Source organism: Paramormyrops kingsleyae, chromosome 21 (assembly GCF_048594095.1).
Source record: "Paramormyrops kingsleyae isolate MSU_618 chromosome 21, PKINGS_0.4, whole genome shotgun sequence".
Classification (NCBI taxonomy): domain Eukaryota; kingdom Metazoa; phylum Chordata; class Actinopteri; order Osteoglossiformes; family Mormyridae; genus Paramormyrops; species Paramormyrops kingsleyae.
The window spans coordinates 11,095,418-11,118,506 of NC_132817.1; the positions used below are offsets into that span (position 1 = coordinate 11,095,418).

The 23,089-nt window shown below is 41.4% G+C and overlaps 2 protein-coding genes across 3 annotated transcripts; one reads left to right on the top strand and one right to left on the bottom strand.

The window, feature by feature from the left end:
- LOC111847500 (NACHT, LRR and PYD domains-containing protein 3-like) lies at positions 1 to 7,948 on the bottom strand. The gene is made up of 12 exons (XM_072704139.1): positions 7,808 to 7,948; positions 7,423 to 7,459; positions 6,616 to 6,897; positions 6,426 to 6,463; positions 6,171 to 6,211; positions 4,317 to 6,087; positions 3,728 to 3,898; positions 3,469 to 3,642; positions 3,155 to 3,328; positions 2,605 to 2,778; positions 2,396 to 2,442; positions 1 to 2,164 (listed from the first exon to the last, which is right to left on the bottom strand). The coding sequence occupies exons 2-12, from the start codon at positions 7,444 to 7,446 to the stop codon at positions 1,623 to 1,625; spliced, it is 3,438 nt and encodes a 1,145-aa protein (XP_072560240.1). The 5' UTR covers positions 7,447 to 7,459; positions 7,808 to 7,948; the 3' UTR covers positions 1 to 1,622.
- An 11,283-nt stretch (positions 7,949 to 19,231) lies between these two features.
- Positions 19,232 to 22,979, top strand: prdx1 (peroxiredoxin 1). Of its 2 annotated transcripts, none has more exons than XM_023818732.2 (6): positions 19,232 to 19,385; positions 20,251 to 20,367; positions 20,867 to 21,020; positions 21,534 to 21,656; positions 22,065 to 22,195; positions 22,539 to 22,979. In XM_023818732.2, the coding sequence occupies exons 2-6, from the start codon at positions 20,262 to 20,264 to the stop codon at positions 22,619 to 22,621; spliced, it is 597 nt and encodes a 198-aa protein (XP_023674500.1). In that variant the 5' UTR covers positions 19,232 to 19,385; positions 20,251 to 20,261; the 3' UTR covers positions 22,622 to 22,979. The 2 variants fall into 2 exon arrangements, with proteins under 2 accessions (XP_023674500.1, XP_023674501.1); XM_023818733.2 differs by lacking the exon at positions 19,232 to 19,385 and adding an exon at positions 20,065 to 20,147.
- The last annotated feature ends 110 nt before the right edge of the window (positions 22,980 to 23,089 follow it).

A 23,089-nucleotide genomic window follows, 5' to 3' on the forward strand; every position in this document is an offset into this window, starting at 1 on the left:
CAACATTGCAAAACGCTACACTGTATTACAGATGTTATTAATCATGCACTGAGTCTTCCAATTAATTCATTCGTCCATTTTCTATAGCTAGTTACAAGGTCACGGTGAACCTCAAGCCTTTCCCAGGAAGCACAGGGTGCAAGACAAGAAGATACCATGGACAAGATCCCAGTGCATCCCAAGAAAAACACGCACACATATAATTATGTGCTATTGGCACACTAAAGCACATATTTTTGGACTGCTGGAGGTAATACACAAACTCCACAGGGGAGTCTTTAGGGGGCTGATGTGTAAGTAGGGGTGTGTGATTGCATGTCTCCACAATCTGCTTTTACAGAGACATTGTAAGTATCGTGTTACTGTGCACACTCCATCAGTTACAGTACTATGACTCATACACAAAACTGTTTTGTCAGCCAAATCATTTTCGACACCAATAAACCTGTAATAACAAACAGTAGTTAGTAAAAAATCCAAAGCACTATCTCCTTTTGGAGCAAACTATACTTGTATGCTAAATTTGCAAAGATAAGGTTCTTATGTTGGATGGCAACATGATGAACCTTTTTAACAACCTCAAAGGAAAACACCTGAAAAAGTATGCTGTTTTTTTTTTCTCTTAGGCTTTGTTACCACATAGGGCAATATTTTTTGTTAAAAAGGGAAATTAGTTTGCTTGCACTGTTTAGTGACTTGCAAAATTGTCTCATAAAACAACAAGAAACAAAATCATGGTAAGATAGTGGATCGTGATCCTGTCATAAAGAAATCAAAATATGAAGTTTTGCCATATCACCCACCCCTATATGTAAAGTTATGCAACTTTACATTCATTACATTTTACATTACATTTACAGCATTTACATTTACAGCATTTGGCAGACGCCCTTAGCCAGAGCGACTTACATAAGTGCTTTAAGACTCTACAATGATTTTTTCCCGATACTACAGTAGCTCAATAAAACCAAGGCTATGAATACCATCCATCTAATACTCTGTTGGGAAAGTGCATAATGCCAGAAACAGAGTATAATGCCAGAAGTGTTAATTCAGGTATTTCTGGAAAAGGTGTGTTTTAAGTCGTCTTTTGAAGACATTCAGTGACTCAGCTGTTCGGACGTCTAGGGGGAGTTCATTCCACCAACTTGGTGCCAGAGCAGAGAAGAGCCGGGAGTGTCTTCCTTGTGCCTCGAGGGGTGGTGGGACCAGTCGAGCAGTGCTGGAGGATTGGAGAGATCGTGGTGCAGTGCGGGGTGTGATGAGGTCTTTTAGGTAGGATGGAGCCAGATCATTTTTGGCTTTGTATGCGAGCATCAGTGTTTTGAATCTGATGCGGGCAGCCACAGGAAGCCAGTGTAGGGAGCGCAGCAAAGGAGTGGTGTGGGTGAACTTGGGAAGGTTGAAAACAAGTCGAGCAGCTGCATTCTACATTCAAAAGCAGGTATGGCAGGGATGGGCTCCAGGATCAGCACAACCCAAAACTACAAAGGCCACTGGGAAATGGATGGGTGGTTGGATGCATATGTGCATCTCTATTGTCAGCAGCAAGGTTTGTGATTTGAGGTATGATGTCTTATATTGCCATGCCTACACAGTACAATGCAGACCTTACTGGGCCATCACAGAGGTTGCAAAGATGCAAAGGTGGAGGGAAAAGGGAACAGGCGGATCCCCGCATGGAGCGGCTCAGTGAATTCAGCACGGAATGAGTGTATGTGGGTTATGGTGTCCGAGGACACGCTGTACAAGGACAAGGTGCCAGCCTGGTGGTCCAGGTAGATGCCCAGCGTCTGTAACATGGAGCCCGGCGCCTGCATGCTGGTCACCTTCCCGTTGTGACAAGCCATCAGAACCGTACCCAGGCAATGCAGACACCAAGACTTGTCACTCATCCCAAGTGCAGAGAAATCATCAGATATATATTTCCGTGGGATTCCTCGGTATGCCACCCCAACATCGACCACCCCGCTGATCCTGACCTCCCAGTAAGACCGGTCAGAGAAGGCCTCACAGGACAGCACTTGCATTTCGCGGTCAAACCTTTCTGGGTGGTCAGGGTACAGCTCCTCTACCCCTCTGGCAAATGTCACCTTTTGGTCTTTGTCAGACAGGGACAGGCGTCTATGAGCAGTTAGGGGATCCAGACTTATGCTGCAGAAATCTGTGGGTCAGGAAATGAACACCGGTTACGAAAGTGATACAGGTGTCTTTGCCTGGTATGACATGGCACTGACTGAGACTGTGGCATGTACCACACCACATAGGGGAAACACACTGTGCAGTGCAAATAACCAGGAAACAATGTGAAGGTGTGTACAGGAATATACACTATAGAGAAATGGGTCTGATCGTGTGGGAATGCAGTGTATGTAAATGGAAAAAAAAAACTTACATTTTTGCAGTCTTGGCCTGTCTCTGCTCTCTTCACAATGGTCAACACTTCAAAAGACGAAATCAGAAGGACAAGATGATGATGAATTACAGTGCCGATATGTGATTCTCAGTACCGAGACTCTACACATCCGCATTAACAGAAAAGGATAAATCAACCCATACCCCTGATGACATGCGCAGAGCAAGGAACCAATCAGAAACACTCACAAGAGCTTCTTTAGCCCACAGCTGGGATCCTCTTGCAAAGCAGAGATGAGTGTCAGTCCAGAGTCCCCAGGGTGATTGTAGCTCAGATCCAGCTCTCTCATGTGTGTGGGGTTTGAACGAAGAGCTCGATTCAGGAAACCGCAGCCTTCCTCTGTGACCCGACAGCCTGAGAGGCTGCAGAAAAGAAACATGATTAAAACAACACAGACCGGAACGGAAGAGTTTATGACGATTTTGAAAATTGCACACACTAAACTTAAAAACAACTCAGAGTTTATTGCCAAGAATGACTGCTTCGGTGCAGCATCTGAATTTTCAATGGTCATCCTGCCCAATCAAGCTTCTTTCTGTCGAAAGCTATTAGTAAACTATATTACAGCTCCAATCATGTTTTATAACCCAGTGCCTTCTTATTTTTCCTCTTATTTTAAATGTTCCCTGTTTCTCTGAATATTTATGCCTATATAGTAAATTACAATGTACGATATTACTGCTATTCGTAAAGGAATGCCATGAGGTATAGTTAAGCATCAACGTAAACACTACTCACCTGAGTCGCTGTAGTTTGCAGTTGGCATCTTCAAGTCCATCACAAAGTAATTTCACTCCCGAGTCTTTGAGATCATTGTCTCTCAGTTCCAGCTCCCTCAGCTCAGAGCTGGCTGAGCGTAGCAATAAGGCCAGATCTCCACAGCACAGCTCTGTGAGGCAGCAGTTCCCCAACCTGTTGAGAGAGGAGCCCCGACTGTTAGCCAGGAGTACCATGCACCCACCCAGATCCACGTGACAAAGTGCATGAGGACCTTTACATGTGAAAGGGAAAGGAAGTATTTGGGAAAAAAATCATCCACTGTTTGTACTCACTTCAAGTTCTCAAGTTTACAACTCAAACTGCTCAATTCAGCACAAAGCACTAGCACACCACGGTCTCCTACGTCATTGTAGCTCAGATCCAGCTCTCTCAGGCATGAGGGGTTTGAGCCCAGAGCAGAGGCCAGGACCTCACAGCCCGCCCCAGTGAAATGACAGCCCGACAGCCTGGTGAAAGGAAAGCAAAACGCCTTGCAAATTTGTATAGTCCTTTGGATCAATCCATAGCAATGTTGCGGTCAGAAGTACTCACAAAAGTTTCTGTAATCTGCAGTTTGGACTCCTCAGTCCAGGATCCAGATGCCTCAGTCCTGAATCTCCCAGGACATTGTAGCTCAGGTTGAGCTCTCTCAGATGGTTAGTTACCTGGAGAGCTGATGCCACCGTTTCATATGATGAGTCCCTAAGACCACAACTGTCAAGCCTGCCCATTGATGAGAGAAGTAGAGTGTAAGCTATACACTTACACAGGGATGTTCCTGTTCAATAGGACTTCCATGGCAGACACAGTCAAGTCACATGATGTGTTTAAAGGAGGTGTCCATCTTGATCAGTCTGCACCACAGTTAGGTAGCTATTAGCTAACCAGTAACTGAAACAGAACACCAAAACTGCAAAAACTTAATGATATGATGATTTGTGATACTGTACTGGTAAGGAGTATTTCATTTTTATTGGTAAAATTAAGCTTTTTAAAAAAAAAATCAATTTACACTTGTTTCTTGCAAATATAATGAAGCCCAATCTATTCTACAGGATTTCCAAAAACTGTCATCAAAATAATTATTAGATAAATGCTCAAACTAGCTCCTCATATTTACTACAGATAAAACATTACTCACACAGCGCTCCTACAATTCCTCATGACTGATAGTAGCCTCTCAAGACCCAAGTCTGAAGCATTGTAAGTCTTCAAGTCAAAGTCATCCAGCATCTCCTCTGACATTAGCAACACAAAGGCGAGGGCTGAGCATTGGTATGCTTTCAGCTTGGAAGGCTTTCTTGTTTTCAAGTAAGTATGGATTTCCTTCACTAGAGAATGGTCATTTATTTCATACAGACAGTGGAAGAGATTGATAATCCTATCTGGAGAAAATTCCTCCTTGATCATCTTCTTGATGTATTTGACTGTATCTTCAGCAGTCCAGTTTGCATTTCTTTTTGACATCAGCGAACCTTGAAGGAAAGTCTTATTGCATTCTAGTGAGAGGCCTAGAATGAATCGAAGAAAAAGGTCCAAATGCCCATTTCGACTCTGCAAGGCTTTGTCTATGGCACTTTTATGTAAAGCAGACAATGTTTCTTGTTCTTCTGCTCCAGAGTCTGGACCCAGGACATTTATTTTCTCTTGTGTGCATAAATAAAATGCATACAGAGCAGCAAGATACTCCTGAAGGCTCAGGTGTACAAAGCGGTACTCTTTTTCTTGATACATCCCCCACTCCTCTATAATGATTTCTGTGCACAGATGAGAATACATAGTTGCTTCACTGGCTTCGATGCCACAAGATTCCAGATCCTCTTTGTAAAATATCAGGTTCCCCTTTTCCAGAGCATGGAAGGAAAGCTTACCAAGTTTTAGAATAATTTCTCTTTCTTCCATCGACAATATTTTTGAATTTGTGACACAGTTCCCTTGATATTTACGGTTTTTAATTATTTGAACTATAAGGAAGTGACTGTACATTTGGGTCAGAGATTGGGGTATTTCTTTGCTGACGTCATTACCTAATAGTTGCTCAAGGACAGTTGCTGAAATCCAGCAGAAGATCGGTATGTGGCACATGATGAACAGGGTCCTTGATGACTTGATGTACGCAAATATTTTGTTGCTCATGGTCTGGTCGCTGAACCTCTTGATGAAGTATTGTTCCTTCTGCGTATCATTAAACCCCCGTACCTCCGTCAGCTGTTGGATGCACTCATTAGGGATCTGATTGGCTGCTGCCGGCCGAGAGGTAATCCAGATGAGAGCGGAGGAAAGGAGATTTCCTGCGATGAGATTGGTCAACAGCATATCCACTGTAGTCGGCTTAGTTTCGTCATTCCAGATCTCGTTGTCATTGAACTTAAGGGGAAGACGGCATTCATCCAGGCCATCAAAGATAAACACAGTCTTGTTCCATTTAATGTTTTCTATTTCTTTTATTTCTGAAAAGAACTTATAAATGAGCTCAATGAGGCTATACTGCTTCTCTTTCAACCTATTTAAGTCACGGAAAGGAAAAGTAAATATGAACTCGATATCTTGGTTTTCTCTGCCTTCTGCCCAGTCGAGAACAAACTTTTTCACGGACACCGTTTTTCCAATGCCTGCGATACCTTTGGTCAAAACAGTTCTGATGTGTTTGTTTTGGCCAGGGAGAGGTTTGAAGATGTCACTGCATTTGATGGCATGTTCTGGGCTGCTGTTTCTCCAGCACGCTGTCTCGATCTGCCGGATCTCGTGTTCATTATTCACCCCTCCGCTGCCGGCTTCCGTGATGTACAGCTCCGTGTAGATATCAATGAGGAAGGTGCTCTTCCCTGGTTTTGCAATTCCCTCAGATATACATTGATATTTTTCCTTGAGTTTGTTTTTAAGTTCTCTTTGGACATCTCTGTACCTCTCATCTGAAATAACAGGAAATTGGGCAAAATTATTATATGATTCAACAAAATGTATTTAGACATTGTATAAATACGGACATACATACCGATGTTCTTGGCGCCCGATTCAAGCTGGTCCATCTGGGCACTGTGGAAGTACAACAGGTGGGACTGCAGGTTATAATGAGACTTCATTGACTTCCCCAAAGACTGTTATGCAGGAAGATTTGTCTTTCATGAAATTAACAGACTAATTGAAGGATAAATATCTGGATTCTGGGGTTTCTCCCCCAGTTACCACCTATGAATAAGTATGGAACAGAAATTATGCAGCATTTTTCATGTCGGATAGTGGAACATACCATAGTCCAATGACTCTGTACAGCTCTCCTCCGGCTTGGTTACCTAAGACAAGGGGGAATTTCAAAATCCTTTCTATTTTCCATATCAGTATCTAAGAAAATGTTCATTACTTTCCTTATAATGCTATTTAATATATTATTCTTCTTCAAGATCTTAAAGAGGTTAAGTTTTAGAAGAAAAATATGAAAGGTTACTCTTCTGCAGGTCTTTATTCAGTTTCAGCGCAAGGTCATTCTGATTCATCCTCCTCAGGATTTCATGCATGACTTTGGGAGCACCGTCTTCACAGTAGAAGTTTATCATTAGATCAACGACATCCGTTCTTTCCTTCAAATCCTTCACCTGACCTTCAGGAATGGACTTTGACTTATTATACTTAATATGACTCAAGTGCCATTTAAACTCCTTCAGCTCTCCATCGTCGAGATTCTTCAGATAATCCAGCAGGAGGATGGCAGGCGTGAGCTGGATCTAAAGGTCAAAGTTGAGTTCATGAAATCTCACAAACCCAAACATGGAGACTCAACAAGTGCTGACCTTTTCATTAACAGGAGTCAGTTTTTCTGATAGTTTTCAAATTTGTTTGAAAGACACATTTACTCTGTATTTTTCACTACTATGAGAGGCACTCGTGTGTTTTTTCTGAATTATTATTAAACCTAAATTTATTTAACCAGGTTAGTCCCACTGATATTTGAAATTTCTTTGTACAAGACAGATCTATCCAAGATAAGCACCAATAGAAATAGTTTGAGACACAATTAATATAGCACATTTAAATATGCTCAACAGCACATAAACAACACAGGACAAAATGTCACATATTGCCAATATAATAATATATATACTGTCACTTAGGTTACTCTATTACAATACTCCCATTAGCATTTAGGCTATGGTTTTAAAAAAAAAATAATAAAAAATAATAAAAAAAAAGAGGACGCTTGTATGCTTTTTTCAGAAACCTTAGGATGAAAATAATTCTTCATGCCGTACCTCTTCATCAGAATGGTGAGCCATAGCTGCGAGATTTCTGTAAAAAAAAAATCAGCTCTCATGTATCGCAGATTTACGAGCTGTCACTCTAATCGAAAACAACCAATAAAATACCCAGCGAGTACTCGGTATCCTGAAATTTCACTTGCTCTGTAAAAACTAGCCATTAAAAGCGAATTATATAAGGGGGCACCGCAAACCATTCACAAACGTCGACGTTATATCGCACACTGATTGCAACAATTCATAGGAACTAAGCAAGTACAAATTGGAAAAGTTAGCGAATCAATGACTATTATTTAAGCACCTCATTTTAGTTACAACTGTCTCAGCTCGGTAGGTTTATATTTAGATAAGTGTTATTAATGATATTCATAACACTTACTGCTCTTAATACTGCATTTTCGTCTCCTGTCCTTGTTCCATACTGCACAGCTCGTACATTGGTTAAATTTTTAAGTAATATCCACATCTATATAAGAGGCTGTATCATATATTTAACCTTCAGTCAGGAAGTCTGGATGAGTTCAGTTTCGATTTCAAAAATGAATCGTGCGCATTTTACTCAAAAGGCGTGAGTCATGTCACGTTCTTTTCTCGGCTGCTTTGGATAATTTCTCTAAGCAGTCTTGACGTTCTCTGCTTGTGCGTTTCTCAAAAAGATTTTTGTACACTGCATCATAATTTGGATAACCAACAATAATTCATTAAAAACCTTACATTCATGTTTCAAAATGCTATATTCTTTCCAGCAATTTAGTCATTGCCACCAAAATGTGAATTCTCTATATCATTGTCAAAATGTTTAGTCATGTTGTCAACATGAAAATATAGTATGGAAGTATTTTGACATATTTCAATTCTTAAATTTTTGCTCAATTTACTTCACTATCTTTTCTCCATACTTGGGAAAAAAATAATTTACAGTTATAATGTACACAGTATTTTAGGTAGTTTTGTTGGAAAGTGAACCAACCCTACATCACGTCCTTTCGCTTCTGCTGGTATGGCCACATAAGCTAGCTATGTTCACACTGCAGGACAAATGTGGCCCAAATCTGATTTTTTGCTCATACAGTATGTGACTCAGATCAGATTTTTTCATGACAATGTGAACAGTGTCACATGGAATCCAATTTTTTCAATTCCGATTTGGGCCACTTCAGTATGTGGTCATAAATCAGATCTGATTTTTTGCAATGCAACCTCAGTCTGAACATCTAAATCGGAATTAATGTGACTTTTACGTCACTCTCGATCGACGTTCGTCACAATTCTGCACAGGCGGAAATCACCATATGACTCCGCATCCACACACACCTCCGTGCTGTGGTAGAAACAATTACTGCGCAACAAATAGTTTCTCGATCGCTTTCAAACCCTGTGCATATCTTACATCTGGAACATCAACATCATCAGGAACTCTTAATGTAGTTCTCAGAACAATTAAGGCATTTCTCATAACAGACTCACCTGTGCAAAGGACACTAAAATAATCAAAACCTTTTTCATGTGTGTCAAAACACGCAAAGTCAGTCAGTCACTCCAACCTGTGACCAATGAATAAAAACCTTTCACTAATGTTTTAAGACTTAGACAACAAATGCTTTTATACTTTTAACAAAACCTTACTGACTTTGAAAAGAGTACTGCAAAAAATGTAGGCCTAATCGTTGTGTGCTGGCCTGTGGGACCATGGACAAGCTTGAGTGCCTCACATGACAGGATAGGATACACGTGCTTTTTTGTCCATTAACCCTTAGAACCCAACAAATGCTAAATGAGTTGATATCAAACCCATTCATCTCAGGCTCTTGACTTTGGGTAGGGATAAGGCACAGACATTAATTACATATTGTTGGATTCCAGAGGATTTACTCAATCTGGTCGTTTAAGTTGCTACTTTGTGCGTTCAAGAATTCCAGAGTAAGCTCATGCACAATGAAGCATATATTTAAAATATTTTCCACCAAATCACACCCATAATAATTCACAGTAGACAGAAAAAAGGGCATATTTGCTTCTGCAATGACCCTCGTACTACCCTTCTGAGGAAAAACATAAAATTTATTATAAGCCCATAAATAAAGGAATAGAAAAATTCAGAAATTGTCTGGAGTTTTACTAGAAATATCAAAACACAACATTCTATTTATTAGGAAGACAATTACTTGATATTTCTCTAATATTTATTCATAAATGTTTGGATATGTATGTTTGATGTCAAGCTTCGTCAAAACCGTTGAAATAGAACGCACCCATTGCTACGACGACAGGACATGGTGCAGGCAAGAAAAAGGTGGACGATCCATTTACAGCTCAGAGACAAAAGGGGTTTATTAAACAAAACAAAATAAAGGGACCACAAGGGATCAGAACTAGAGGTTAAAAAAATAAGCTAACATACAAAGGAATATGGGCAACATGAGAAGCAGAACTCAGAGAAACCAACAGCATAACACACAATGATTGACTGAAGAAACAAAGGCAGGCAGTTAAATACAGAAGTAATCAGCAATACCAGACAATGGGCTTCATTACATCACACACTAAATTAAAGCTTACACCCTCTAAGGAGGCACTGCAGACCACATAATCCCCACACACTTTATAGGGCTGCACACACACCAACGAGAAGCACCAGTGTGGGATGCAGTTACTCCCTTCCCCATAACACACCTGCACCCACAGGCTCGCACTCATTTTTACCAGTTTGTTGAATGCTCAACTAGGAAAAATAGGACAATAGACCTCATGTATGCAAATGTAAGGGATGCATACAGCTCCACCCCCCTACCCCCACTGGGAAAGTCGGACCACAACCTCATTCATCTTCAGCCAAGGCACAAGCCACAAGTACAGAGGCTACCAGTTGCTACACGCACCTTCAGGAAGTGGACACCAGAAGCAGAGCCTTGAGAGACTGTTTTGAATCCACTGACTGGAGTGTGCTACAGAATGGAGAGGATCTAGAGAAGGTTCCATACCACACATTGCACAACGGACTACCCGGAGTTCTGTATGGACGTTGTAGTTCCTACAAGTCTGTGCGCTGCTTCCCTAATAATTAACCTTGGGTGACCAGTGATGTCAAAAACCTCCTTAATAAGAAGAAGAGGGTGTTTAAGGATGGTGACTTAGCTGAACTGAGGCGTGTGCAGAAGGAGCTCAAAGAGTGTCTGGAAGAGGCAAAGGAGTCTTACAGGAGGAAGGTTAAAAGGAAAGTGGAAGAAAACAACATGAAGGAGGTATGGAAAGGAATGAAGCGAATCACAGGATGCAGGAAAAACAGCACCAGGGCAGAGGGTGATGTGGCTAGAGCAAATCAGCTAAATCATTTCTATAACCGTTTTGATGACTGCCACTACTGCTAATGGCCTTGCCATTGTAACTGCTGCAGCGACCACCCCATCACATCCCCCACCATTGTCTGCTGGGTGTACAGCGAGTAACCCAACACCTCCATCAACAACCTGGGACATTCCACTGGTCACTCATTGCTGGGCATTGTCTGCTGATGTCTCAGCCATCGAACTCACACCTCCGTTTCCAACCTGTGACATTCCTGTGAACTGCTGGGCAGTGTCTGCTGATGGAACAGCCATCAAACCCACACCTCCTTTGCCAACTGGTGACATTACACTGCAAACTCCCCCTCCCCCACCACCACTGCTACCAGACTCTGCAAGTGTCCCCTCACCCCCCCCACTATTACTGTAGACCAGGTAAGGAGAGAGCTGAAGAAGCTGAAACCGGAAGCTGCTGGGCCAGATGGCATCTGTGCAAGATTGCTGAAAGCCTGTGCTGTGGAACTGGGGGAGCCACTCCAACATATCTTCAACTTGAGTCTGTGTCTGGGGAGGGTACCCACACTATGGAAAACATCATGCCTGGTTCCCAAGAAGCAACACCCCAAAGAACTCAACGACTTTAGGCCTGTTGCCCTCACCTCACACGTAATGAAGACCCTTGAGCGGCAGCTGCTCCACCTCCTTCTAAGACCCCAGTTCGCCATGCGCTTGACCCCCTACAGTTTGCTTACCAGGAGAATGTGCGAGTGGAGGATGCCATCCTCTATCTGCTACACAGGCTGTACTCTCACTTGGACAATGGAGGCAGTGCTGTGAGAATCATGTTTTTTTTATTTCTCCAGCGCTTTCAACACCATCCAGCCCCTTCTGTTGAGAGACAAACTGCTGCAGATGAGAGTGGACCCAAGCCCGGTGCCTGGATTACCGATTACCTCACTGAGCGGCCCCAGTTTGTTAGACTGGGGGACATCACATCTGGGGCTGTGGTCAGCAGCACTGGGACGCCACAGGGAACTGTTCTTTCTCCTGTACTGTTCACCTTGTACACCATGGACTTCAAGTACAACTTCAAGTCGTGCCATATGCAGAAGTTCTCTGATGACACTGCAATTGTAGGCTGTATCAAGGATGGGCAGGAGGCTGAGTACAGGAGCCTTGTGGAGGACTTTGTGGGATGGTGTAGAACCAACCAGCTGCAGCTGAACATCACCAAAACCAAGGAAATGGTGGTGGACTTCAGGAGGTCTGCCCCTCCATTGCTGCCTGTCACCATCGACGGGGTGAATGTGGAGACTGTCAGTACATACAAGTACCTGGGGATCCACCTGGACAATAAACTGGACTGGTCTGCCGGTACTGAAGCACTTTACAAGAAAGGGCAGAGCAGGCTCTACTTCCTTAGGAGGCTGGGGTCCTTCAATGTCTGCAGCAAACTCCTGCTTATGTTCTACCAGTCTGTCATGGCCAGTGTCCTTTTCTATGCTGTGGTATGTTGGGGAGGCAGCACTAGGAAGAGGGATGCTGGACGACTGGACAGGCTGGTGAGAAAAGCAGCTCTGTGGTAGGCATGGAGCTGGAGTCACTGACACCAGTTGCAGATAGGAGGACCCTGAGCAGACTGCTTTCAATACTGGACAATGACCGTCACCCTCTGCACACCACTTCCTCCAAACAGAGGAGCATGTTCAGTGATAGGCTCCTGTCTCTGTCATGCAGAACAGACAGGCTCAGAAGGTCCTTTGTCCCTAGGGCCATACAGCTCTTCAACGTCACATGGAAGGGGAGGAGTGTGATGGACTTAAGTGTTTAGGCCTGTACAGCACACTGCCTCCTGTTATTTTCCTTTGTATTGTTGCAGTATGTATGTGTGCATGAATGTCATAGGTCTGTGCGACTATGTGTATGTATACTGTGTATAAGGTACTGGACACCTAAATTTCCTTCTGGATAAATAAAGTCAGTCTGTCTGTCTGTCTATCTAATGTATTCATGTGTTTGACCAGCAATTAATTGCACAATCAATCACTCAGGGCTCACCAAATCAAGCAAGGTTTTTTTTTTTTTTTTTTACAGAAAGTCAGTACATTAATGAATATTTCTTACTGGTATTCTGGGTGAATTTTTCTTCTTTGACTTTTTTGGCCTTTCTTTTTTCGGCACCAGAGGCAAATGAATATCACAATGTGCACAATGTCAGTAGTCTGATTGAATTCAACTCATACAGTAACTGGCAGACTGCCAAAGGTAGCTGGGAGTAATTATTCTCACATCAGTCCATAAGGGGGCTCCCAGTGACAGCCTAAACTAAAACCCACCCAGAGTTTCTTCTACTTGTCCCATCCTACAAAGAGCTATGTGGCGCCCTCTGGTGGCTCGTGGGCTGTTGCAAATATTGGTGGGAGATTGTTATTGAATTGGAGCAATGATGGAACTTTCCCAACTGTCTGGAAGCTATAGATGGGAAATGTTTTTTCCAATGTTCCATTGGAAGTGCAGTGCATTCAGAGATTCTCTTCTGCATACCTTGGATGTAATTATTATGGTTATTTGAGTTACTGTTGTCATTCTATCAGCTTGAACCAGTCTGGCCATTTTTCTCTAACCTCTGCCATCATCAAGGCATTTTTACCCAGAGAACCGCTGCTCACTGGATGTTTTTTCTGTTCCAGCTTATTCTCAGTAAACCCTAAAGATGGTGGTGCGTGAAAATCCCAGTAGATCAGCAGTTTCTGAAATACTCATACCAGCCCGTCATAACCATGCCACATTCAGCCACTTAAATCATGTTTCTTCCCTATTCTGGCATTTTATGTATACATTAACTGAAGCTACAGACCTGTTTCTGCAAGATTTTATACATTGTGCAGCTGACAAACAGTTAAAAAGTTTGGGGTCGCTTAGAAATTTCCCATGAAATAGCCTTCATTTCTCAGAACAGGAATAGACTGATGAGTTTCAGAAGAAAGTTCTTTGTTTATGGCCGTTTTGAGTGTTTGATCAAAGCCACAATTTGCTGATGCTCCAGATACTCTAAAGAATACCAGTTTTATTGCTTCATTAATCAGCACAAAAGTTTTCAGCTGTGCTAACATAACATAGTGATCAAATTTGCCTTTTAAAATGATAGACCTGGATTAGAAAACACAACATGCCATCAGAACACAGGGCTGATGGTTGCTGATAATGGGCCTCTGTATGCCAATGTAGATATTACATTAAAAATCAGCTGCTTCCAGCTACAATAGTCATTTACAACATTAACAATGTCTACGCTGTATTTCTGTTCTGTTAAAGGGATGGGATTTTCTGTTGCTGGACCTTTCCTGTCAGTGCAGCCACTCCCTTTAAGGAATATGTACACAAAAGAGTATTGTTTGTTTCATTAAGGCACTGCTGACACTCTGTCACAGCCTGCTGTGGGGGGGTGGCCCTCCCACCACTGCCAGACACCTAATAGAGTCTCATCCAGGAGGTCTGAACTTGACACATGTAAATGCCACAGAACGTAGTGCAGGACTTGTGAAGATATTTTTCATCCATCCAAGAGCTTCTGGGGTTAAATTAACACGGCTAAAGTGAACTTGCTTCCTCAACCTATATGACCATCTCTTAACCTTTGTGCCATGGATACTTAATACAAATCAAAGGCCCAGATTATGTGAGTGAGGTCCATCGTGTCCGCTTCTGTGTTGTATGGATCAGATCGACCGATAAATCCAGTTTTGCCCCTCATTTAATTTTGTCTACTATGCAGAAGATCTCACCTTATGCTCCTAATAACAATCAAGAGAATTGTACTTTAGCACTCACCTGTCCTTAGTGACGTACAAGTGAGGATCAGAGAGCAGAGTCAGCAGCATCCCTGGTTTAGCTGGGGTTAGGGAGTTTGCTTGAAGGCCCAATAGTGATAGAAAATGTATTTTTTATTCTTCTTTTCACATACTCCATCTTGCTCTTCCTAGCTTTTTTTTTTGGGGGGGGGGGGGGGGGGGGTCACGCCAGAGGACCAGTCAATGTGCGGTGCCCCTGGAGCTGAGGATTAAGGGGCTGGCTCAAAGGCCCACAGACATGTGGCTATTCTGCCAAGGTTGTAGTGAACTTCCAATCACAGGCACAGAGACTTACCCCACTGAGCCACTCACCACCCTTCTATGATTACACACTGGAGGAAACTCCCTTTCAATATGAAGCCACACACCTCCAGCAACAATATTATACAATGTGTATAAACACTAAGGCCTGTGAGGTTTCACTATATTCAGAGATGTATAAAGTACTAGAGACCCAGACTTGAGTAAAAGTACAAGTGCTCTATCAAAAAAGTGACTTGAGTAGAAGTCGAAGTGCTCTTTAAGCACCATACTTAAGTGGAAGTACTAAAGTATTCAACATTTTTTGTACTTAAGTATTGCAAGTAGTTTATTTTAAAATTTACTACTCAAATACTGAAAGTAAAAGTACAAGTATTGTGTTATGTAGTTATTAAAGAAAGCAGTCAAAAGACATCATATATATATATATCAAAAACACCATTCAGCGTGACAGCCTTTATGATAGCCAGCTAGTTAAGTGAACATCGCAGCATGTTATGAACCGCGCGTACCTAACGTTAGTTAACTTATCTAGCGCTTAGGAATTTCTGGGTTTTCCATGTCAAAAACAAAGTAAAGTGCTCTCAATGCAGGCAGGCACCGCTGTCTTCTTTGATCGTCAGATTCGCTCAATGATGAGCCAGCTTATTCAAACCTGTGACAGAGCCATCTACTGCTCTGGCAGTGATAATGTGGGTTTGGAATGATTCGTAACATTTTTATAATTGTAACGAGTAACGATGCAGCACTTAAAAAAATCTATCGGAGTAAAAGTATTAAACTCATCGAAAATATGTACTGAAGTAAAAGTGGAAGTAGGAGAAAAAAACAATACTCCAATAGAGTACAGATACGGCCTTTTAGTACTTAAGTACAGTAGTGAAGTAGTTCTACTTCGTTACTATACATCTCTGACTATATTTGAGGTTTCACACCTCATGCCTGGTCTGGTGGGTGTCACACCCTGCTCACTGTGTCTGCTGGTCCTCCTGTCTTCCCCCTGACATGACTCTAAACAAGCCATGCCTGGTCCTCATTTGTCTTACCTCTTGTTTGTCCCTACATTAGTCTAGTATTTAAGTGCTCCCCAGTGCTGAGTTCCCCAGTTTGGTTATTGTTATCTATCTGTGTCCATGTTCCTTTGTTTTTGCTTTGATAAAGTCCCCTGTGAGGGCTTCACCAGTTACACGGCCTGCATTTGGGTCATGCCTTTCCTGTGCATGTGACAGTGGCTAGTCATCACTGATTGCACATTCCATCAGTTATAGCAGAGCGTAAAGCTCGAATAAGCAGAGCAATAGCACAGCTGTACATAAAATATTGCAATTGACACAACATAATGGAAGATATATCAGAGTTCAAAAAAGGACAAATTGTTGGTGCGTGTCTCAATGGCGCATCAGTGACCAGGACAGCAAGTCTTTGTGGTTTGTCGAGAGTGACGGTATCCAGGGTAATCTCAGCATACCACCACAAAGGAAGGACCACCTCCAACAATATTAACTGTGGATGATAAAGGAAGCTGTCTGAAAGGAATGTCCAGGTAGTAACCAGGATTGTATCCAAAAACCCACAGCTGCCCAACTCACTGTGGAATTAAATGCGCACCTCAACTTTGCTGTTTCCACCAAAACTGTTCATCAGGAGCTCCACAGGGTCAATATTCATGATCAGGCTGCTATAGCCAAACCTTTGGTCACTCGTGCCAATGACAAATGCTGGTTTCAATGGTGCCAGCAAATCATGGCCTGAGTCCACCTTCTCTGGCTTTCCCACATCCAGGAGAGTTATGGTGTGGAGAAGCCCCAAAGAGGTTTACCACTAGGACTGTTGCATACCCAGAGTGCAGCAGGGGGTGGATCAGTCATGGTTTGGGCTGCAATATCATGGCATTCATTAGGCCCACTACTTGTTCCAGATGGGCATGTCACTGCCAAGTACTACCAAACCATTCTGGAGGACCATGTACACCCAATGGTTCAAGCATTGTGCCCTAAAGGTGGTACCATGTATCAGGACGATAACGCATTAATACACACAGCAAGACTGGTAACAAAGAGTGGTTTGATGAACATGAAAGTGAAGCTGAACATCTCCCCATGGCCTGCACAATCACCAGATCTGAATATTAGTGAGCCACTTTGGGGTGCTTTGGAGGAGCAAATCAGGAAACATTTTCCTCCACCAGCATCACGTAGCGACCTGGCCACTGTTCTGCAAGAGGAATTGCAAAGCCCTAACAGACTGAGCTACGTGTAGCCCCCAACTATTGGGGCTGAAGTACTCAGCTGGTGTCTCACAGTTTCTCTGGAGCCACTACTAAAACCTATTGCATGTCTTGCGTTAATGAGGAGATTCTCCGAATGTGGACAGAAATCCTACCTGGTCTTTATATCTGCCTCAGTTTTTCCAACAAAATGTAATGAACCCTAGTCTACCGTGAGGTTGAGATTTTCTATGCAAATTGGTGTTGGATACCTGAGCCCACTTCATTCCTAAATCCTTATTTAAATATCAGAGGGTTCCCAGTCTGCTCACAGGGACTGCAGAATTTATTTTATAATTTGTATATATCACTCATGCAATTAATGGTCTTATTCACCGCACACAGAAAATACACGAAACGACTTAAAAAATGGCCAAATGATTTTTGAATGTTATAAAAGCAACAAACAACATTTATTAACAATTCTAGTGCCGATGAGCACCACAGGAGATGACAGTGTTATTGTATTCATCATGTCAAAGAAGAAACATTCGAGCGCAGGTTTGCTTTGATCAGCGGCCTCCATCTGCGTTTTTATTAAGTTCATTGTCAGAGCCTCCGCTTATCAGAGTCCTTCATCTGGTCTCCATGGCAGCGACACCGGGGGCTTCAAGAGGGGAAGGGCAGCAGGGATTGCTGCAATAAGCTCGGCTATTCTGGAAACCCAAGGCGCAATGCAGTCGGCTATGGTTCACAAGCACACAGCCTGCATGCTTTGTACAATGATGAGGAGGAAGTGGTTGTGTTAAAATAATTCATGGAAATAACGTCACAACCAAGTATGAAACTAACCCCACAGACAGGTCATACCAGAGTACAACAAGTATTCCCTTTCATTTTAGATGCTTCTATTGATTATTTGTTTATTAAATTATTTAATTGTCTATTTATTTGTTATACACTAGACTAACAGGAAATGGAATGTGGGTTAAAAGGAAAAGTTTCCACGAGTTTAATTTGCCATAGGGTTGTGTTACTACACTTAATATGCCATTGGCATGATCACATTACTAACTCTTTGTCTGAATAAATGTGTACTTTTGAAACGTATACTAACTTTTAAAGCCGTAATTTACAATATTTCACCACAGGGAAGTTTCTAGCTGTTGAAAAGTTCAAGGGCTAAGTCAATTTTACCTGGGGTTTGACTTTTTAGTTTTTGAAGTAGGATAATTGGCATCGGGGCTAAAATACTGGGGGCTAGGCTTAAAATACTCCGGGCTATAATAATCAAGAGACGTGGTTTGATTTAGAATTGGTCATGTTGATGTACTAATATTTGACATGCATTTATTTTTTATTGTCTGTGTGCCTTTGGTGAATATAATAACTAAAACTAAAAAAATGGCAATAGTAGTTGTTTTAGATTATATTAAAATAGCAGTTTTTTTAATAAGTCTAGTTCAATACTTCAAAATATGCCCATTTTCACTTTTTCGTGTGGTTGTTTAAACGTGGGCGTAAGTATTGCCACCATGCTGCTCTAGCGTGTTTGCTTTCTTTAGTATGCAGCCTTAAACATTTACGACTTTAATTATAACCCGATACTTCCGGCATTTTGGTGACATTTTCATATGGCGTTAACAATGGTCGATCAGCAACCAATAAATGAGGGTTATGATTGTTTCTGTTTCGGGGTGGCTAATCCTCACGCTTTCTGACTCTCACGCTCATCAAAAGCGTTGGGGTAGTTCGCAAACCCTACAGGATGTTTACAAGATGATAAATCTGTTGCATAGCTTACATGTAAATGCGTGTGCAGATGTTTCTGGAATTCAAAATCTCACGCCAGTCAGCTGACCAAGGTCGGTGACACTGCTGTTTTTTTAACTACATTTCCAGAAACCTGTGTCAGAATTTTACACCCTGAATTGTAGCAGTCCTGCTCAATGCATATACTGTTTGCGCCATTGTGTTACACTAGTTAAATGGATTCATTTAATATAGTCAAGGTGCAGTGACAACTGGGATCCTGAATACGGAAGCGCAAACTGTTTTCCTGTTATTAAATAGGGCGTCACTACACCTCGTGGGGGTCATCAATTTATCATTCAAATGCTATTTTTATAACTAAGATCACTATCATCAAGGGAAAATGCAACGTCATGCTAGATAATCATACACACAACCGAGCGCACATTGGGCTACTGTACAGCGGATGGGGAGGATGGCCTCACAATGAGGCGGGTCTCAGTATAACATCGCGATAAGTGAGAGTATATATATGAAGCTGTGAACTTGGTTTTCATTCATCTACTTTTCTTCAATTGGCTGTTGCAGAGTGTTGGAATCACAGTAAGTGAGAACCGCATACTACTATATATGTTTGCTGTTATGTATCCCGTTGCCCGTTGATGTTTTATTATGTATTTGATTCATTAGTGTGGTACACAATTATCAACCTTATAAACTAATCAACTATTTATTTCTGCCATTGCACAATTTTTATTCTATGAATCTGCACATACATTTGTGTTTCGTAGTATGCCTCTTCGTTTCTTGAGTACAACTACAGATAGTTGCAGATCATTAAGAGTATTATATTTAATTGTAGACGTATACAGTTTAGCTTGAAAACAGAATCCCTGTCACCTATCAGTACACGTTTAGACTTCTGAAGAGAAGTGCATGGTGGAAGAGAAACAGGAACCTGTTGTCAGTTGCGTGTTGTTCTCCATCATTTCCTACATTATTTTGCATTTCTTAAGACCGGATCTTGTCCTTCTACTCCGATCAAAAAGTGTTTCTGCGTGTCTTCTGTAAAATATATATTTAACATTAAACTCCGCCGACGTGTTGGTCGATACACTACGATTCAGCGAAAGTTTTGCGTTTGTATGAATTATAACCATGGTGTTTTGATTGAAGAAGGGCAGAAAATAGAGAATACACTACTAAACCACATTATACAGTGCAGTAATAAACAAGATTCGTGACTAGATGTATCAGTGCGTTTTCTTTTCTTTTTGTATATTAAATCCCAATTTCCGTATGAAATGGCAACGAGAAACCTTAGCAGATGGCGGTGAGGCTTGTCACGTTATCCAGCCGTACAAAGTGAGATTTCGTACATTGCTTCAAATGAAAATCAGGCTTTGTTGTACTTTATAACTTTCTATTTTACTGTTTTTAAAAATGTGGTGGTATTCTCTTTCCGCAGTCAATCTGAAGATGGCAGCGGGGAAAGCTCACATCGGGAAGCTCGCTCCTGATTTCAAGGCGACAGCGGTGATGCCCGACGGCCAATTCAAAGAAATCAAGCTATCTGATTATAGAGGTATGAGAGGATTTTCAATAATTTGGGGCTTTACTTGTCTCCATCTAAAACATATTTATATATCCTCCTGAGACCCCACCCATTCATTTATGTCCATTGTAGTGGACATTTTGTTTTTGCAGTTTCCTTTTGCATCAGTTTTCACTGATGTAAGGAAATGTATTTATTCCTGTTGTACACTAAAGAGGACATGCTATTTAATTAAAAATAAAAATAAATTTGAAAAAATCTAAATTCTAAGATGTCTTATTTCCTCCAAAGACAAATAACCTAAAATTGAAGGACACTTTTTTTCCTTGGGTCTCAGGAGGATATTGTGCACATACTGTACAGAAGCCGTAACTATAAAGATTTAGAAAATCGGTTTCCTCTTATATGTTTTATAATTAATTAACCTGTTGCACTTCATTGTTAAATGCATTGTGCCGCGGTGCAATTTCGTTACAAAGACTGAGATCTCGAGTGTAAAGTTTAAGTAGGCTACCTGTTTCTTCCTTAGGAAAGTATGTCGTTTTCTTCTTCTACCCGCTGGATTTTACTTTTGTGTGCCCGACCGAGATCATCGCCTTCAGCGATGCCGCAGAGGAATTTAGGAAAATCAACTGCGAAGTTATCGGTGCCTCCGTGGACTCGCACTTCTGCCATTTCGCATGGTATGATCGCGCCCATTTTTGAGATTTCCACTATTTTATAATAAAAGTAACACTAAAATATGCAAAGGGGCAAGAGAACTGTAATATAAGGACAAAATAGTTTACTTCCGCAGTAATACATTAGGATCAAGAATTTTTTAATTGTCATTGTGCAGGTGTGTTTAGATAGTACAAGGAAACTGAGTGCCAATTTCCAGGCACACACATAATATACATATGTGATAAGAAGTGTAATAAAGTAAATGAATGAAGTAAATACAAACACAATAGTTACACAAAAGTCCAAAACTCCTATTCAAGTTAAGCAAGGTGGGGAGTCGGGATATTGCTCTTGGATGCTAGATAAAACAGGATTGCAAGAAGCCAGTGAAAAAATGATCCTTGCTTATTACTTTTGTGATACTGTTGCTGTTTTATGGTCTGTATATATTACGGATTAAATAAAGATGTTAAGCGTGTGTTTGGTGTATTCTGCTTGAAAGCATGTTTATAATTCACTGTGTTCTTTGGCAGGATTAACACACCACGCAAACAGGGAGGTCTTGGCCACATGAAGGTCCCTCTGGTTGCCGACACCCTGAGATCCATTTCGCAAGACTATGGTGTGCTGAAGGAGGATGAGGGAATCGCCTACAGGTTAGGCTCACAGGGCATTATGCTCTGAGTGAGAGGGCTAGGTTTGGCAGTGTTCTGGTGGAACTGCAACGTATCATGTGACCTTTGTGACCTGTGCTGTCATGTGACCCTGTGCTGCAATACTGAAATGTAACTGTTTATGACTAGAAGCAAAGGCCTAAAAATTATATTAAACCATAATATTATTAGTTGAAGGGCATATATAGAGGAATATTACATGATTCTGAGCTAATATGGTTAGATAAGGGTCACATATAAAAACACAGGTAACCCAGTAAAACGTGTGTGATGGTCATCCCTTCTGAACCTTATTAACTGCTGCTGAAATTCCAAAATTGACTTTTGTGTAATTAATAAAGTGTATCATCTTATCTAATTATGTATATTTGTTGACCTTTCGCATGTCAGGGGTCTTTTCATTATTGACGATAAGGGGATCCTGAGGCAGATCACCATCAACGACCTTCCAGTCGGCCGCTCTGTTGACGAGACGCTGCGTTTGGTGCAGGCCTTTCAGTTCACAGACGAGCATGGAGAAGGTACTGGGTTCAAAGATGACATTACTGCAAGAATTCCCTTTACAAAGTTTTTTTTTTTAACAAAGACACCAGTTGTTCTCATTCACTAGTAAATGTCGAATAACAGTAGAAATTAAGCTCTCTACCTGAAACCCAAGAAGGATCAAATTACTGAATTTTAGATTTCCTTATTGATTATCTGAAGGACATACATTATGAGCCCTTCACATGCTGAGATATTAATGGTTGGTTAAAAGTCACTGAATTATACTCATCCAGAAGGGAAAACAATTTGTGTTAACTTTTGTGTTGTCTCAGACTGCAGCTCAAAGATTACAAATTAATAATCATATCTAAATTCCAGTGTGTCCTGCGGGCTGGAAACCAGGAAGTGACACCATTAAGCCCGACGTCCAGAAGAGCAAGGACTTTTTCTCCAAGCAGTAACAACTGGACTCGAATCTGCATCATATTGTAGAATTTGACACTATTTGATACTCCGTTGAGGGAAAATAGACAGTGAATTTTGTCATTGTAGGTTTAATGTGTAAATGGCTTGTAACCCTTCCTACAGTGAAGATATTATAGTTCACCTTTTCATGCCTGGCATAAGTATTATCTTAACATACAATGGCCGGTTCTTGGTGATCTCACATTGTAGAGTTGCTTCAGGTATTATCAGACTGTTAATTAAAGCTGGCTTCTGTCCTTCAGCATAACTACAAGTAAAACCTCAGTACTTTGTGAAAAAGGGTAGGAAACTTTTCTGTATGAGCTTCTTAATAAACTGAACATTTTGCTGTTACCTACTTTTGTCAGTTCATCTAATACTTATCCTGATGGGGTGCAGGATTGCTGGCTGGAGTGAGATTTTCAATTCTAAATACATCTGCACACAGATTTACATGTATGTAA